This window comes from Grampus griseus, assembly GCF_964374135.1.
Source record: "Grampus griseus genome assembly, chromosome: 2".
Lineage (NCBI taxonomy): Eukaryota > Metazoa > Chordata > Mammalia > Artiodactyla > Delphinidae > Grampus > Grampus griseus.
In genome coordinates this window covers 126,150,934-126,166,284 of record NC_139018.1, presented here as the reverse complement: position 1 = coordinate 126,166,284, position 15,351 = coordinate 126,150,934, and the positions used below count along the sequence as shown (strand labels likewise).

Sequence of the window (15,351 nt, the reverse complement as noted above, 5' to 3'; positions counted from 1 at the left end):
CCACCATTCCATTGCCACTTCTAGCTCATTTTTGGGAAATGAGCTGCTCTCTGTGGCTAAACGCACCTGGAAAAAGTGGGTTGACTTAGCACTTCCCAAAGTATCCTGAGGACAGGCAAGGTGGGAAGGGGAAGGCCTACAACAAAGTGGGCTCCAAACGTCTAAATTCATGAATGGAACAATTAGAAGTGGAAGGGTTCTCAGGAGAAATCTTTGAAATCTGAGTCCTAACTCCAGTAAAATCCATGGGGATGTTTATATTAAACAATTTAACACAAATTAACATTTTGTTAAATACATCTTGGTTGGGGGGGAAGGTGCTGGTTAGAAAGAGGGAAGGGCAAAATCTGTGGTCCCTGTGGGTCCTGAGGCTACAGCAATGGAGGAGGGAGCACTTCCGGCTCCCAGCAGCCCTTGCAGCGCACTGTGCACCAGGAGCTATGCGGGCTTCAAGCTAACAGCCATGCTGACCATTGGGAATGAGGTGCCTGTTGGCCCCAAGGCCATTCTTCAAACCGTCTGTCTCTTTGCCTTCGGTGGCTTCTTCCTTCTCCTCCTTCTCTTCCTCAACCTCTTCCTCTTCATACTCATCCTCATCATCACTTCTCACGTCCTGGATATTCTAGACAAAAGAAACAATGGGCTGTGAGTGACAACCTTCCAGAAAGACTCTTGAGTGAATAAGCAAACAAATGGGCTCAGTTTAGAGATATGGCTCCCTTCAGAGAAAACACAATATTCAAACAACCAAACATTCACCAACATAGAACATATCATGGATCATAAAATAAACCTTAACAAACTTAAAGAATCAAAATTATGCAAAATATGTTTCAGGTCCTAATGGAATTAAGCTAGAAATCAATATAAAAAAATAATGGGAAAATTTCAGAACACTTGGAAATTAATCAACACCCTTATAAATAATCAGTGGATCAAAAGAGTAAGTCTCAAGGGATACTAGAAAACATTTTGAATTAAGATTAAAACACATCACATTTTCTTCAGTGTAGTTAAAACAGTGTTTAAAAGGAAATGTATACCATTAAATGTTTATATTAGAAAAGAAGAAAAGTCTGTAATAATATGAGCTTCCAACTTACGAAACTAGGAAAAAAAAAAAAAAAAAAGAAAAGCAAAATAAGCCCAAAATGAGCAAAAGGAAGGAAATAACAGAGATGAGAAATCAATGAAATTGAAACAGAGATAACCTGAGTAGTCTTAAAAATATGAAAAAAAATTAAATATGTAGTTTAAAATCTTCTGAAAAAGAATATCAGGCACAAATGGTTTCACTGGCAAATTCCATGAAATGTATAAAGAAGAAATAACACCAAATCTCCACAATCTCTTCTAGAAAAAAGAGGAGGAATCACATCCCAATTTATTTTATGAGGCCAGAATTACCCTGATACAAAAACCAGACAGACAGTATAAGAAAATACAGCTACAGAGCAATATCTTTAATGAACATAGATATTAAAATCCTTAATAAAATATTCCAAATCAAAACCAGGAGTGTATAAAAAATTATACTATGATAAAGTGGGGTTTGTCCCAGTAATGCAAAGCTGGTTCAATATTTGGAAATCAATGAATGTAATCCATCATATTAATAAACTAAAGAAGGGAAAAAATGATTATATCAATTGATGCAGAAAAATCATATGACAAAATTCAACATCCATTCATGATAAAAAAAAATTGTAAAACTTCTCTACAAAGAAGGAATAGAAGCTAACATCATACTTAATGGTGAATAACTGAATGCTTTCCCCCTAAGAATAGGAATAAGGCAAGGATGTTCACTTTCACCATTCCTATTCACATTGTACTGGAAATCCTAGTCAATGAAATAAGGCAAGAAAAAGAAATAAAATTCATACAAATTGGGAAGAAAGAAATAAAAGTGTCTCTATTATTTATGTACAAAATACCAAAGAATCAACCAAAAAACTCCTAGAATTAATATGTGAGTTTAGTACTAAGGCTGCAGGATAAAAGGTCAACACATAAAATCTCTTTCTCTCTCTCTTTGTCTCTGTCTCTCTGTCTTTTTCTTTCTCTCTCTCTCTCTCTCTCTCTCACACACACACACACACACACACACACACAATCTTGATTTCTAGACACTAATGTAGTAGGCTAAAAAATGTCCTCAAAAATATTAGGTCCTAATTTCTGGAATCTGTGAATGTTACCTTACATGGTAAAGTTTTTTGCAGATATTATTAATTAAATTAAGGATTTTGAGATGAGAGATTATCATGGACTATCCAGGTGGCCACTCAATGCCATCACATGTGTCTTTATAAGAGAGGCAGAGGGGATTCAACACAGAGGAAAGGCAATATGAAGAAGAGGTAGAGATTGAAGTGATGTAGCTACAAGCCAAGGAATGCTGGCAGCCACCAGAAGTTGGAAGAGGCAAAGAACAGATTCCCTGCTGTGTGTGAAGGGAACACAGATCTGCCACACTTTGATTTCTGCTCAAAACTGATTGTAGACTTCTGACCTCCAGAACTGTAAAAGAGTAAATTTCTGTTTTTTTAAGCCACTAAGTTTGTAGTAATTTGTTATGGCAGCCATAGTAAACTAACATGACTAGCAATGTCCAACTAAAACAGAAATTTAAAAGTCAGTAACATTTACAATAGTTTCAAAAAATAAAACACTTAGGTACAAATGTAACAAAGCATGTATAGTATCTGCATGTAAAACCTACAAAACTCTGAAGAAAGAAATCAAAGATCTAAATAACTAAAGAGACATACTATGTTCATGGCTTGGAAGTTTCAATACAGTAAAAATGTTGATTATCCCCATATTGATCTACAGATTCCACATAATACCATTAAAATCTTAGCAAGATTTCTTATAGATATAGACAAGCTGATTCTAAATTCTATATGGAGAGGCAAAGGAACTAGAATAGCTAAAGCAATTATGCAAAAGAAGAATAAAATTGGAAAACTCGAACTATCCAATTTTAAGACTTTACTATAAAGTTATAGTAATCAAGACTGGATGGTATTAGCAAAGGGGTAAACAAATAGATCAATGGAACAGAATAGAGAATCTAGAAATACACCCACACAAATACTGCCAATTGAGTTTTGACAAAGGTGCAAAAGCAATTTAATGGAGAAAGGATAGTCTTTTCAACAAATGGTGCTGGAGCAAGGAGAAATCCATAGGCAAAAAAGTAAATTTTAACCTTACACATATGTTAACACAAAATGAATTATAGATCTAAATGCAAAATATAAAACTATAAAACTTTTAGAAGAAAACCTATGACCTTGGGTTGCATAACGAGTTCTTAGACAAGACACAAAAAGCATACTCCATAAAAAAATGATAAACTGTACTGCATCAAAATTAAAAACTTTTGCTCTATGAAAGGTACTATTTAAAAAAAAAAAAGAAAGATACTATTTAGAGAATACAAAGACAGGTTACAAACTGGGAGATAGTAATTACAAATCCCATATCCAACTAGTATGGATAATAAAGAATTCTCAAAACTCAACAATAAGAAAAAACATTTAAAAAATGGGAAAATATTTAAAAATACACACTTCTAGGAGGATATAGGATGTCAAATAAACATATGAAAAGATATTCAACATCGTTAGCCATTAGGAAAATGCAAATTAAAATCATGATTAGATAAAACTATCATAAGAATAGCTAAAATTAAAAATCCTGAGAATACCAAGGATGAAGAGTAACTGGAAGGAATTCTTATACACTGCTGATGGAAATGCAAAATGGTATAGACACTTTGGAAACAGTTTTTACTTATAAAGGCAAACATACATATACTGTATGTCTCAGCATTCCTACCCCTGAGTATCTACACTAGAGAAATGAAAATTTATATTCACACACAAAAAAATGTTTATAAAAGCTCTATTCATAATTGCCCAAAATTGTAAGCAACCCAAATGTTCTTCAAGAAGTAAATGAATGGTACATCCATACAATGGAATACTACTTACCAATAAATAGGTACAAACTACTGACATTTATAAGAAGTTGGATGAATCTCAAAAGCATTATGTTAAGTGAAAAAAGTTTGTTTCAAAAGGTTACCTACCCTCCCAACAAACAAAAGTCCAAGACCAGATGGCTTCACAGGTGAATTCTATCAAACATTTAGAGAAGATCTAACACTATCCTTCTCAAACTATTCCAAAAAATTGCAGAGGAAGGAACACTCCCAGACTCATACTATGAGGCCACCATCACCTGGATGCGAAAACCAGACAAAGATATCACAAAAAAATAAAATTACAGACCAATATCACTGATGAATATATATGCAAAAATCCTCAACAAAATACTAGCAAACAGAATCCAACAACATATTAAAAGGATCATACACCATGGTCAAGTGGGATTTACCCCAGGGATGCAAGGAATCTTCAATATACACAGATCAATCAATGTGATACACCATATTAACAAACTGAAGAATAAAAACCATATGATTGTCTCAATAAATGCAGAAAAAGCTTTTGACAAAATTCAACACCCATTTATAATAAAAACTCTCCAGAAAGTGGGCATAGAGGGAACCTACCTCAACATAATAAAGGCCATATATGACAAACCCACAGCAAACATCATTCTCAATGGTGAAAAACTGAAAGCATTTCCTCTAAGATCAGGAACAAGACAAGGATGTCTGCTCTCACCACTATTATTCAACATAGTATTGGAAGTCCTAGCCATGGCAATCAGAGAAGAAAAAGAAATAAAAGAATACAAATTGGAAAAGAAGTAAATCCATCATGTTTACAGATGACATGATACTCTACATAGAAAAACCTAAAGATGCCACCAGAAAACTACTAGAGCTAATCAATGAATTTGGTAAAGTTGCAGGATACAAAATTAATGCACAGAAATCTCTTGCATTACTATACACTAACAACAAAAGGTAAGAAAGAGAAATTAAGGAAATAATCCCATTCACCATTGCAACAAAAAGAATAAAATAACTAGGAATGAACCTACTTAAGGAGATAAAAGACCTGTACTCAGAAAACTATAAGAAACTGATGAAATAAATCAAAGATGACACAAACAGATGGAGAGATATACCATGTTTTTGGGTTGGAAGAATCAATATTGTGAAAATGACTATACTACCCAAAGAAATCTACAGATTCAGTGCAATCCCTATCAAATTACCAATGACATTTTTCACAGAACTAGAACAAAAAAATCTTAAAATCTGTATGAAGACAAAAGAGACCCTGAATAGCCTAAGCAATCTTGAGAAAAAAAAAAAAAATGGGGCTGGAGGAATCAGGTTCCCTGACTTCAGACTGTACTACAGGGCTACAGTAATCAAGACAGTATGATACTGGCACAAAAACAGAAATATAGATCAATGGAACAGGACAGACAGCCCAGAGATAAACCCATGCACCTATGGTCAACTAATCTATGACAAAGGAGGCAAGGATATACAATGGAGAAAAGACAGTCTCTTCAATAAGTGGTGCTGGGCAAACTGGACAGCTACATGTAAAAGACTTAAATTAGAACACTCTCTAACACCATACACAAAACTAAACTCCAAATGGATTAAAGACCTAAATGTAAGACCAGACACTATAAAACTCTTAGAGGAAAACATAGGAAGAACACTCTATGACATAAATCACAGCAAGATCTTTTTTTTTTTTTTGCGTTACACGGGCCTCTCACTGTTGTGGCCTCTCCCGTTGCGGAGCACAGGCTCCGGACGCGCAGGCTCAGCGGCCATGGCTCACGGGCCCAGCCGCTCTGCGGCATGTGGGGTCTTCCCAGACCGGGGCACAAACCCGTGTCCCCTGCATCGGCAGGCGGACTCTCAACCACTGCGCCACCAGGGAAGCCCCAAGATCTTTTTTGACCCATCTTGTAGAGTAATAGAAATAAAAACAAAAATAAACAAATGGGACCTAAGGAAACTTAAAAGCTTTTGCATAGCAAAGGAAACCATAAACAAGATGAAGACAACCCTCAGAATGGGAGAAAATTTTTGCAAATGAATCAATGGACAAAGGATTAATCTCCAAAATATACAAACAGCTCATTCAGCTCAATATCAAAAATAAAACCAAAACCCAAAAACCAACCCAATCCAAAAATGGGTGGAAGACCTAAATAGACATTTCTCCAGAGAAGACATACAGATGGCCAAGAGGCACATGAAAAGATTCTCAACATCACTAATTATTAGAGAAATGCAAATCAAACCTACAATGAGGTTCACCTCACACCAGTCAGAAAGGGAGGTGAGATGAATTGGGAGATTGAGACTGACATATATACACTAATATGTATAAAATAGATAACTAAAGAGAACCTGTTGTATAACACGGGGAACTCTGCATCACTTCACTATACAGTAGAAACTAACACAACACTGTAAAACAACTATTACCCCCCCCCAAAAAAACGAACACAACATTGTAAAACAATTATACCTACCAAAAGACATACTGATGTAGTTTTCATGGCATTCTTAAAAAGACTAAACTGTAGGGATGGTGAACAGATAAGTGGCTGCCAAGAGCTGGGGTGGAGGGAGGAGTTATTGGGGTGACAGAATTATTCTGTATCCAGAGTATAGTGATGGCTACACAAATCTACACTTGTGTTAAAATTCACAGAACTGTACACCAACAGGAAAAAATAAATTTCACTGATGATAAGTTTAAAAATAAAACTTAAATGTATTTCTTTTTAGAACGCAAACACTATAGTTTTCCCAATAAACATCTGCTAAGTAAAGTATTGCTCATGCGGGCATTTTGGTTGTCAGGATATTTTTATTGTTGGGAATAGGATGTTTCCTATTTTCTTTATGCAGGAATTCCTTCAAGGACAGTTCTTAATTAAGAGTAATATGTTTCTCCTCTTCTTTACAGTGTTCTGAAAGGAATTTTGTGAGGAAAACTCCTAGAAGAATAACACTGTCCCAATGAATGCAGATGGAATTGCTGCAGATCAGACTTCATTGCAAAAGATAATGATGGTATGAACTATTAAAACAATACCAAGAACTCAAGCTCTCTGCAAGGCCAGTGTTGGATCTGACCCCTGACCCTCTAAGCCAGTTCAGAAACATCTCTATTAAACCCAGCCTAGAAAAGAAAAGAACTATGGAAGGTGGAGGCTGTTTCCTCACGCATCATTTTTCAAGATGATATCCATAACCATAAGAGTTTTCCCTTTTTGTGACCTGAAGACTAAAACTGACCACCTCTGGAGATTCTTGGGGTATATGTAACCAAATACTTCCTTGCATACAAGCTTCATGCAAACACAGCTTAAACAACAACATCAACAACAACGTACACACATTCTGCTGTCTTAATCACAGAAATATAACTTCATAGGCTCTTTTCTGTATGTTTTGCTCTTTTCACAACAACACAGAAAGGGTCCCAAAATAAACAAGGCTCACTGTAAACGCTGAGGAATAAACTTGGCATCTCATCAGTTAAGATGCAACAGAGAAACGCAGCCTCTCCATGATTTGCTGGGAGCCAGGATCAGAGTGCTCCCCCTGCAGACGGAGTCTTTGAGGGAAGGGCCATGCTTGGCTGACGTTTGCTTTCATGGATGGTGCCTCTTGGCTCTCCTTTTCTTTCCTCAAAAGTTTTTTGTAGGGAACAAGGGGAAATCTGAATCAAAACAAAGAAACTAATTTCTCCCCAGAAAGGCATACTAGCGTCTTCCCACCCCTTTCTCCAGGACTTGAATAGCTGCTTTAGCTGAGAAATAAATTCATCCTGGAGGATGCTCCCCATAGCTTGAAGCCACATCCTCCAGCACCCTCACCTCTGAGAAGAGGGCCTGGACCATATTCAGGCTTTTAGAAATGTATGACATCCTCACAGTCATAAAGGTTGGGGAGCACTACTGACTTTTAATGAGCATTGGCTAGGGATGCCGCATACCCTACAATGTGCATGACACCCTAATGTCCTGCCAGACCTGCATTCGTAATTATCCAAGCCTAGAATCTAATTCCATTGTACATTCAAGCACAGGAATTCTTGCATGGTTTTAATATATTCTCAACTTTTCAGGACTGCAACTATGTACATAAATCCAAGGAAGACTATACTTCATTTTGTTCAGAACTTCACAATTTCAGAAAGCCGTGTCACTGATGGCAACCCTACCAGTGGCATTTGAGGCTGTGTCAGTCTGCACTTGCAGCTGCCCCACTCATGCTGAGTCTCCATATAAGCAAGCACAGCATCTGCCAACTTCATTACATTCTCTAGGGCAGTCATGTACACGTTACACACGAAATGCATATTTTATCAGAAATGTTTTTCATCTTATTTCTTTTTTATTATGTTGTGGCATTATATTGCTTTTTGAAATTATGCTTTTAGGTGAGTGATATTACCTAGGAATTTAATTTCAGGCTAGTGAAGAGGGTGTGGGTCCAACAGGTTGGAGAACCACTGCCCTTGATGATGAATCAAGCTCAGAAAGGATTTCCTGGTAGTAAGAGTTTGTTAGATAGATGTATAGGTGGTTGCACACTATAAAAACTTGAATACACCATTGTAAAGCAATTGTACCCCAATAAAGATGTTAAAAAAAAAAACTTGAATAATGCAAATTGGAAATTGAACGGTATTCAAAAATATTAATAAAACCTCATATTATATTCAATTTCATCTTGTATATGCTATCTGTAATATAACAATAACAGCAATGACACCCTTAAGGGGCTTTTATTCCACTGTCCTAAAAATCCTCTGTGCTCTTCCTGTTCATCCCTCCCTCCCTCCCAAGCCCTGGCATTCACTGACCTTTTTATTGTCACCATAGTTTTGTCTTTTCCAGAATGTCTTGTAGTTGGAATCATATAGTATTTAACTTTGAAGATTAGCTTCTTTCACTTAGTAATAAGCATGTAGGGTTCCTCCATGGTTTTTCATGGCTTAATAGCTCATTTCTATTTTTTTTTTTTTTTTTTTTTTTTGCGGCACGCGGGCCTCTCACTGTTGTGGCCTCTCCTGTTGTGGAGCACAGGCTCCGGATGCGCGGGCTCAGCGGCCATGGCTCATGCGCCCAGCCGCTCCGCGGCATGTGGGATCTTCCCAGACCGGGGCATGAACCCGTGTCCCCTGCATCGGCAGGCGGACTGTCAACCACTGCGCCACCAGGGAAGCCCCTCATTTCTTTTTATTGCTGAAGAATATTCTATTGTTCGGATGTGCGTACCAGAAGTATGCATCTACTGACCTATTGGAGGACACCTTGGTTGCTTCCAAGATTTGGCAATTATAAATGAAGGCACTATCCACGCTATAAATGTCCATGTGCCAGGCACTGAACTAAGCAATTAGTATGAACAATACCGTTTCCTCCTCACAGCAACCCTAGGACATAGGACCTATTCTATTTACTTTAAAGGAGAGGAAAATGAGGCTTAGAGGGGTTAAGTAACTTTTTCAAGGCCACACAGCTACAAGAGGCAGACAGGGTGAAAACCCTATCAAAACTTAGACACCTCAAAACAGTGCTCTACAAACCCCTGCTGGAATATTTGGAGAGACAGGGCACCCAGGGGGTGAGACAAACACTGGCATGCTTTATTCTATTCTATTCCATTTTAAAAATGATGTACAAAACTGATTTGGCAACCTATTAATGATCTGCAACCTACAGTTTGAAAAACACTGGCTAAGGTGTGCTAGAAAAAATGAGGCTTTGCTAATCAGCTGAAATCAGAAAAGTTTAAGATATAAATCACAATCCGTATTCTGCAAAGTACCTTTTCCCAATGGTAAATCTTTTCCAGTAATTACAATACTTAATAGAAATCAAAAACAAGTCAACCTTGCTCTAGGGGAACAAAATCTAAACACCTGATAAAGGTCAAGCCACAGTGTTTTCTAGAACTCTACCTGTCTGCTTTGATGGGATGCCAAGACTCTGCTTGCACCAGCAGCAGTGAGTCTCTCCCTTGGAATCAGCCAGCTTCTTTTCTTGTATTGTCCTTCCCTTTGCTTTTTCTCTGCACACCAGCGCCCCTTACTTTCCTACTTCTTAGTTGTCCCTGGGCTTGTAGAACTGGTCTCGTGCAACTTGTTGGCCCTGAACCCTCCCACAAATCATTAAGGGCCCAAGAAAATCCATGCAAAAAAGAAGGATCTAAACCCTTCTTCGAAGAGTGAAGGGAGCCAAGGGCTGCAGCCACCAGATGCACAGTTCTCACACATGCCAAGCATATCACAGCACACATGCTTCCTGTTACCTGCCCGCCAGCTGCCCTTGGTGAAGGGTTAGCAGTGCCATTACAGACAGCATATTACTATTCTGATAACTTTAGATAACTTTCTTTATGGAATTAGAAAAGATATCTAATATTCAACTGGACATTTTCCAGAAATGACCTGGGCCCTCTAGAATACATTATTGGCAATATTATTCATTCCACAAATGGAAATGCATGAATATAATTTCTGCAATGTCTTTTAAAAGTACCTCCTTCCTCTCCCCAGCAACTCCCTTCAGTTACACAAAATGATGGTGAAGGGAATGAAGAACAAGTTACTTATGGAAGAGAGACCTTGTAACAGGTCTTAACAAGGGCTTTGGAACCCCCACATCACTAATGGCACCAGTATTGGCAAATGTCATCAGCCTGGCACTCCAGGAGGGCAGAGAAGACACGCATTCAGAGGATGGGGTTGAAGTCACAGTCACTATGAAGGAAGGTGAGCAATCAGTCTGAAAGCATCCCATATGCTAGGAGAAACAGAAACCCTGAATCTGGGACCAAAATGATCTTCTCCAGATTAAAGTTGGTTGAAGCCAACATTCCCCTTTGAAGGGCATGTTCCAGGAGCAGGGGCACAGAGCTTAACCGAACCACATTCAAAGACTCATTCACCCAAGCACGGGAGTATCTTAAAGCAATGGACACACTTCCAACTTCTCCTATTGACCCTTTTTTTTTGGTGGGGGGCTTGTGAAAAAATGCTTGAACCTGTAATATCACACAGTAATTCACTTTGGCTGGTGTCAAATCTCTCAGACACAGAGTACAGGACCAAGGCCACTGTCCCGGCTCCCTGCAGTCATGAGTGCAAGTCAAAGCAGTATCGAAAACATGCCCTAAAACCGGCTTATGCATGGTTCCCAATTTTTGTGACTGGTCTGTATACATAGAATGCCTCTTCTCTTGAATTTCAGAACCGGACTCAAAGGTTGCTTTTTAAACTGTCCCAACTCACCGGTATGAAATATATTGTACTTTCCACTGATGGTTTTTATTTTCATTACACTTGCTGCTATCAATGTACCTAATTTCCTTAAGAAATTATTTCACTTTGCTAAGGCTTACAGGCTTTAAAAAATGAGCTTCTAGGAGAAAAAGTAAGTTTTAGGGATAGATGGACTCTGGAGAGTATCTGGTCGGGCAGATTCATTTTCCAGAAGAGATAAAAACTACAGGACTTGAACCCACTCAGCTCACTGACTCAGCTTGGTGGAGAAGAGCTCAGATTACGCTATGTGGCTCTTGATAAAAATGCATGGATTTCTTTCATATTCTCTATATTACCTAAAAGTAAATTTAAAATAAATGTAAAAGGCTCTGTGGTAATCACCAACTTGTGATGTAGAAAATGATTTGATTTCATGAATGTACTTTGCTTTGGGGATTAAAACCATTAAAATTAGTGTATTTTCTACACATTTTGCATCCTTTAGACGCAGCTTTAGATTCAACAGCCTGCAAATTCCACAACTTTAACTGGGCAAAGATATACAAAACCATTTTGAAAAAAAATCATTAGGATTTATGTAAGCAACACTTAGGAAATAACCATGGAAAGACAGAAGATTAAGTTTTGAATATATAGCCCAGAAAAATGTGTATTAACAACAAAATGTTAAAGTTTGTTTCAAATATTAGCATCCAACAAAGAATTCATATGCACCATTAAGAGGGAAAAAAATCCAATGTGACAGAAAAGCAGACAATGAATATAAACAGATGATTCACAGAAGAGACAACTATTGACTAATCAACTATACAAAATGCTCAAGCTTAGTAATGCAAATTAAAATGAGATAAAATCTCTTATTCATCAAACTGGTAAATATTAAAATATCTGATGGTACCGAAAATTGGTGAGGATGTGGGGCAAGAGAGACTCCCACATACTTTGACAAATTGTTTGGCAGCATCTGGTAAACTTGACTCAGGAATTCTACTTATAGAGAAACTCCCATATGTGCCGCCAGGAGACATATATAAAGATGTAAACAGGAGGATATGTAGACTGTGGACTATTCTGTGATGGATACTATACAGGAGGTAAGTACACTGGTCCACAGTAATATTTCTCAATATGAATAATGTCATAATGAGTGAAGAAAACAAGTTGTACAATTATATAAACTAAATCATACCATTTATGTAAAGTTTAAAAACAAAAAAGCAATGCTTTAATTGTGGCTATATCCAAACATAATAAGCATATAAAAGCATGGGTGGAAGGACATCAGCTTCCCTTCTGCAGAGAGAGGGAGAAAGGATGGGGTGGAATATACCAGAATGTGCCATCTTCCTCCCCTAGTTTCTCTTAGGTGATGTCACCAGCACTCAGCAAGCACTCAGTGTATATTTGATGAGCAAGTGAATGGATGAATCTAATACCACAAGATGGGAATCTTAAATCCCATCCGAATGCAGGTGATCCCAAATTTGTATCCCAGCGTGGACTTTTCTTCCAGGCTTCAGACCATCTCCTCTCAGCTGCCTAAGGCCTTGTCAGATTCGAGGCTCCGTTTACACCACCTTCTCTGGCCTTCGTATTTCAGCACATGGCACTACCATCCACACAGCTGCTCCAGGCAAAACTGCCAGGTCATCTTCAGTCCTGCCCTTTATGCGAGATCTTGTTTCCCAGCTTATCGCATTCAGAGGGACTCTGACACAGATCCCTGAGCTCCTGTCTTAGTGGTTTCCAAGTTACATCTAATATCTGTGGTCACATCCAGACTCTGAGTTGAACTGTTCTGTTGGTGAGTCCCTGCCTAGGACCTCAGAGTCTGAGGGCACGGCAGTCAGCTGAGCTGGGCAGCACAGCTGGCCCTCTGAGATGCAGTCACACAGGTTTGGGTCCTGAAAGACCCTTGCTGACCTACAGTGCCCTGCAGTACTGCCTTGCAAGACTTGCGATGGCCACTGCAGACAGCTCCTGCCGGACAGTGCTGCTTCCACAGCTCAGAGGAGCCAGACTACTGTTGTTGGCAGGATTTTTGAATAAGGAAAATTTACAAATATCGTGCCTGCCTCTCTCTAGGGATAGAGAAATATGATTTGCTTTTAGACAACTCCAATCCACCAGCCAACTTTCAAAAGGAAATACATAACTGGCTTATAGCTGAGCAGCCATAGTATAGTGGGGCTTTTCTACACCAGTGTTTCCCAACTGATGTGCCAGGAAAGGGTTAAAAGATATGCTGAGATATTGATTCTCTCAGGCCTTGGGGCAACTAGCAGAGCCCCAGTCTCCTGCTTTGGGTAGTCCTGTCAGTTTCCCCCAGTGTGCTGTACAAATATCAATTTCTTCAGTGCCTGAGGTAAGGAAGCTGGGAAGCAGTGTCCTAGAGTGACTACAGAGCTGAATGAAATGTTTCCTTAAGTAGCAACCTTAGAAGACTTCCTCATAAATGCAGAGGCTTGAACTAAAGATGAGAAGCCTTGCAGCCCCTAGGAGAGAAATGTGTGTGTGCAGGGCAGGAGGTGAGAACTGGCTCCCTCCAGGACATGAATGGCTCTGCTGGCTTAGACCCAACATTCAGCGAGCTTAAAGAGGTGAAAAGTAAGGAGAGAGAACTGGTCACTAAGTGAATTAGAATGAATGAGGAACGAGTGTTCGGCACAGTCCACACTGCCTCACCCGCAATGTCCTTCTCAACCCACACTGTACAAAGCCATGCAGGAACAGAAAGGTGTAGTGCCATCAAAGTCATAATTTTCTCTCAGTTACACCTGAACAATTAGCTACAGTCTCATTCTCTCAATCCATCAGAACTTTCCAAATGCAGGTGTCTTATTTCTAAAGGAGATGGCTGGCAACCATTTGTGATTATCACTTGAGTAATTTTAAACTGCCAACACCTGAAGAAATGCTAAACAGATAATTATGGAGAGCTTGGCTCCTCAAGAAAGAGTGTGTTTGGCTGTTCTTGCATAAACCTAACTTCTCTCTGTATAGGATGACACTGTCAGGTGGGAAAGCAAGGAATAATTTGAGATCAACACCAACCACAAAGTGAAATCAACCAAAAGAGAGAGGAGTTTACTCATTTATTCCAGGGATCTCAGCCAGTTTATTCTGTGGGGACTGTTCTGCCCATTGTAGAAGGGCTAGTAGTAAGTATTCCTGGTCTCTGTGCACTAGATGCCAGTTATGACCACCAAAATTGTCTCCAGAGATTACCAAATGTCCCAGGGGTCAAGGCGGGGAGCAAAACCACCCCAGGTGAGAACCACTGATTCAAAAAATATTTCTTGAGCCCCTGTGCATTGTGTAAGACTTTGGGGATATAATGGTTTCTGTCTTCAAATAACTTGTACTCTATTCAAAGAGCCAAACCCTAAGGTATCAAACACATAACAATATTCAACCACCCATTTGTAAGTGTTAGGAAGCAGAGAATACCATGATATGTAAATTGGGGATCTCACTTAGATGGATGGGAAGGAAGGAAGGCCTTGCTAAGGAAATGGAACACAAAGGTTGTAATCTGAAGGTTAAGGAGGAGTGGTCAGGGAAGATGGGGTAGGCATTTCAAGAAGAAGACACAGTATGTACAAAGGCCCTGAGATGAATGGCATGCTCAGGGATCAGAAAGGCCAGTGCAGCTAAAACATGGTAAGAAAGATGGAGCATGACCTAAGATGAGGTCGGGGAGTAAGCATGGACCAGATTACAGATTTAATAGGTCATGGTAAAAAGTTCCAAGTTACTTCTAAGTCCAAATGGAAACCGCTGTGTAGCACTGTTTGAAGTATTGGGAATATATGTGACAAAAAAAGACAAGGTGCCTATCCTCAGAAATCTTCTGCTTTCTGTGGAAACTGGTTTATATATAACAGTGTTCTCTGTTGCTGTATGGAAACAGAATCCATGGTGGTCAAATGTGGAGCACTTAGGAGGCTGTGGTCATAGACCAGAAGAGAAATGTCAGTGGCTTGGATTGGAGTGGTAGCATGTGAGATGTAGAGGGGCAATTACATAAGAAAGAATGGTGCCCAAAGGCCTCCAGGTTTGGAGGGACTTTTAAGCTCATCTA

General features: G+C 38.9%; 1 protein-coding gene across 1 annotated transcript in view; it reads right to left on the bottom strand.

The window, feature by feature from the left end:
- Window positions 1–454: 454 nt before the first annotated feature.
- Window positions 455–15,351, bottom strand: part of CERS3 (ceramide synthase 3) — a gene marked incomplete at its 3' end in the record, with an annotated part of 111,922 nt that continues 97,025 nt past the window's right edge. Inside the window, exon 11 of the mRNA XM_082649175.1 lies at window positions 455–622. Coding sequence (XP_082505301.1) covers window positions 455–622 — 168 coding nt within the window. The remainder of the gene's footprint in view (window positions 623–15,351) is intronic.